The 4,117-nt window shown below is 35.4% G+C and overlaps 1 protein-coding gene across 1 annotated transcript; it reads left to right on the forward strand.

Moving 5' to 3' along the window:
* The first annotated feature begins 1,218 nt into the window (after positions 1-1,218).
* On the forward strand, positions 1,219-2,242 carry LOC123535777 (tigger transposable element-derived protein 6-like). The gene is made up of 2 exons (XM_045318528.2): positions 1,219-1,290; positions 1,583-2,242. Exons 1-2 carry the CDS (start codon positions 1,219-1,221, stop codon positions 2,240-2,242), a joined length of 732 nt encoding a protein of 243 aa, XP_045174463.2.
* Positions 2,243-4,117: the final 1,875 nt, after the last annotated feature.

The following is a 4,117-nucleotide window of genomic DNA, read 5'->3' on the forward strand; positions in this document are numbered from 1 at the left end:
AAGAGTTCCGATCTCCTGATCAGGTTTAGTAAGAATATTAATGTAACAACTAACAATTTATGAAACAAGCAAGCAAGACAGATGATGAATTACCCAAACTAGTCCGGTAAAAACATAAAGTCAACTCGTACTTCCATAACATAATATAATACTCTTTAGAAAACAAGTATGCCCACGGGCAGAATGTCGAGCCCGCCAGCTGTCTAAGTGTGACCTTGACCTTAGACCTAGGGACCTGGTTCTTGCGCTTGACACTCATAATGGTGAACATTCATGTCAAGTTACATGAAAATTCCACCATGCATGAAGAAGAAATGCTCTGGACAAACTTCAGTTTGACCTTTGACCTCCAACTATGACCTTGACCTTTAAGATAGGAACATGGGGTTTGACACTCCTTCTCATTAAGGTAAACATTTATGCCAAATATAAGCAAGATTGGTCCATGCATGTCAAAGTAATGATCCGGACAAAATCAGACAGCCGGACGCACAGACGTACGCACGCACATACACCGACCCGCCAAAAGTGACGACTCAAGCGTCAAGCGTGCTCGACAATAAAAACCACAGATACGTTTTACTTTTTGTTTTTAAGAAACGACTTCTGACAGGAGTTATAAAAACATCATAGACTGTGTAGTTATAACACTACAGTACCTATTTCACATCCGGCCACAATGAACTAGGCAAGGTTGCAAGTTTGTCTTAAATAATTCGATTTGAAATGCAAACATTATAAAAGGAAACTTCGTTTGCATTGTACAGAAATTATCTCGTTAACACCTGTAATTTCAATATTCATTGCAATTTCAAAATTAATACTAGTTGAGAGAATCAATCCGTTTTGAATTCCGTGCTGAATGTAGAGGTAGAGACTCATCTACAAACTGAAGAGAGTTAAGAAGTGGATTTCTGAGTCCTTCATATATTTGTTGATTGTTTATTTCATTTGCCATTACTGATTGTGCGTTTAGTGAAAACTAATTAAAGAAAATGTTTGATGTATTCATTCGGCACATGTAAAAATTAATAGATAATTGGAATTGCAGCAAGTGGTAATTGTACCCGATTTTCAGATGGGTAAGTAATTAAACTTATTATGTTTTGAGCGAATATTTTACTTTTATAGGATAAGAATGTTTTAAAATCATTGCATTTTTGTATCTTACATAGTTAAGTCAATCTCTTGATGAACATTTCATTGTGAATGATAAAAATGGAAAAACGTAAACGTAAAGAGCTGACTTTGCAAGAAAAAGTCAAATTGATTGGTGAAAGTAATGGCAAAGTCAGCGGCAATTAGCTGAGCAGTTCGGAATTGGAAAAACACAAGTAAAAAGATTTGTACAAAAAGAGTTGTTTTCTTTTCTAATAACTGGGGGGAATGGGGGAGGAGTAAGAGCAGTTCGGAATTGGAAAAACACAGGTACACGTTAAAAGATTTGTACAAATTACTAAGGGGTTGGGGAAGGAGTAAGAGCAGTGTAATTAGATATTTTATTTTATCAGTTTAAAATTTAAAAAGGTTTAAAATTTGTTTTATTTTACATTTAACAGTACTGTAAATTTTACATTTTCAGGTCCAGACAATTCTGAAACGTAAGGCTGAGATTATGGAAGGGTTTGAAAACAATGCGGGAAATGACAGAAAAAGACTTTGTAAACGTTCACCCGTGGAAGAAGTGAACATCTTAATGTGGGAATGGTTCCAAAATGTAATAAAACAAGGTGTTCGTGTCAGTGGACCCATGCTACAAGAAAAAGCACTGATATACGCAAAGGAGCTCGGGATATCCGAAGACGATTTCAAAGCTTCAAAGGGATGGCTTAATCGATTCCGTGATAGACACAATATTTCGTTTCAAACTGGTTGTGGCGAAAGCGGTAGTGTTAGCTCTGAAACCATTGAACAGTGGAAAAGTAAGTTGCCTGACATTGTGAAGGATTATGATAAGCGTGACATATACAACATGGATGAAACAGGACTGTATTTTAGGGCACTATCCGACAAAACTCTGTGTGTTCGTGGTGATGAATTCAAAGGAGGTAAACGTTCAAAGGATAGGTTGACAGTAATGTTGTGTACAAATATGAATGGTGACTTTGAAAAGCCATTAGTTATTGGCAAAGCTAGAGTGCCACGTTGTTTCAGAAACCTGCAAGTGAGTGATCTGCCAGTTACATGGAAGTGGAATAAAAAAAGCCTGGATGACTTCCGAAATATTCACAGAGTGAATTAAGTCCTTTAACAAACGAATGAGATATCAGGATCGTAATGTGATTTTATTCTTAGATAATGCTACATCACACCCTGCAGACCTTAATCTGTGTAATGTCAGAATTCAGTTTCTACCAAAGAACACAACGTCAGTTCTTCAGCCACTTGACCAAGGCATCCTGCAGAATATGAAAGTGCACTACAGAAAAAGGCTTATAAGATCACTGCTAGCAAAAATTGATGCTGACAGTTCGGTAAACGCGGAGATCATTTCCAAAAGTGTAAGTGTCTTGGATGTTGTGCGTTACGTTAGTGCTTCTGTGAAGGACATAAAGAAGAAAACTGTGTGTAAGTGTTTCATAAAAGCCGGATTTACGCTGAGTCTGAAACTGAGGAATTTGAGGATGATGATGTGCCTCTTGCCGAGCTAGTTGAACTCATGAGAACTGCAAATGAAAAAAATTATTTCCGCGGAAAGCATGACACCGGAGGAGTACATCAGTGCTCATAATGATCTTCCAGTTCATGAGGAACTGTCACCGGAATCGGAAAGTGAACTGTTGAACTCGGTACGTAATATGTCAGAGGACTGTGAAAATTGTGAAAGTCTGCAGAACGATGACGAAAGTGATGATGAATGTGATGAAATTGAAAATGAGCTTGTGATGAGGTCACATAAGGATCCTCTTCAATGCATTGAGATCATTAGGATGTACTGTTTAAGCAAGGGGCTTATAGATATTGTTGACATGTTTAACACTGCACAGGATAGACTTGAGAAATAATCAGTGAAAGCCTTAAGCTTTACAAAGCAAACAACACTTGACAAGTTTTTTAAGTGAGTTATCTGTTCCATGATAAACTGAATTACCTGTTCCATGATAACTATCAAGTGCAATGTATTAGAGATATAATGATAAACATTGGTTAATTCTATAAAATGAGTTTTTATTGTTGAGGTTTTAAATGCTAATATGGTTCTGATAAATATTTCAAAATGGAACAATGAATAACAATGTATACTGTTTTATTTATTATATACTTGTCCAGGAGTAACTTTTAATATTTTCTATATATAAGTGAGATATTAAAGAAAAAACATCAACGAAATGCCTTTCAAACACGCTGGATCCCGGAAGGATACAAGAACATAAAGATAAAATTATGAGACATATTTTTTTCTCATACTCTCTCTCTCTCTCTCTCTCTCTCTCTCTCTCTCTCTATATATATATATATATATATATATATATATATATATATATTAAACTACATCATGTACCTTAATTTGTTATTTATTACACACTTTGTCATTTGCTTACTGCTTACCCTTCAGAGCTTCAATGCATTAACGTCACATCTGAGTGCCATTTTGTAGGGTCTCCAAAATAAGACCGACTCGATAATAAGACCACTTTTTATCAGTCCCCCGAGTGGTCTTAATAGCGGAACTTTACTGTACATGTAACTAAAAATTATTTTACAAGTTGAATTTAATGCAAGATTTGTTTATATCAATATTGATGTTCTGAAAATATCTTATACCTATGTTCGCAAAGAGCGACAACTCTTACACCAAGGAAGCACTAATTAGGCACTTACAAGCTTATAGATACCTATTAGTTTACTTCCGTTGTATTGTCGCAAAGGAGTGGTAAACGAAAACGGCTTTAGACATGATAAAATAATTAAAATAATTTTAACCAGAAAAAATAGGATATATTCGTCTGTATATGATTTACCCGTGAATCCCTGCATCAGGTGTTTTTGCTGTCTAATTATTTACTTAAAAGAAATAATTATTAACGTGAAGTAACATCCAGTATATCATTGTGAAGCTATAAGAATAAAATCTCAAAAGTCTCTTGGCGAGTTTACTTGATATAATTGTGAACCA

This window comes from Mercenaria mercenaria, chromosome 17 (assembly GCF_021730395.1).
Source record: "Mercenaria mercenaria strain notata chromosome 17, MADL_Memer_1, whole genome shotgun sequence".
In the NCBI taxonomy this organism is placed as follows: Eukaryota; Metazoa; Mollusca; class Bivalvia; order Venerida; family Veneridae; genus Mercenaria; species Mercenaria mercenaria.

Bases quoted from the DNA above. Each gene is read 5' to 3' on its own strand.
- LOC123535777 (XM_045318528.2), top strand. From the start codon at position 1,219: ATGGAAAAACGTAAACGTAAAGAGCTGACTTTGCAAGAAAAAGTCAAA. The intron at 1,291-1,582 runs GTCAGCGGCAAT...TTACATTTTCAG, and splicing joins TTGGTGAAAGTAATGGCAAA to GTCCAGACAATTCTGAAACG.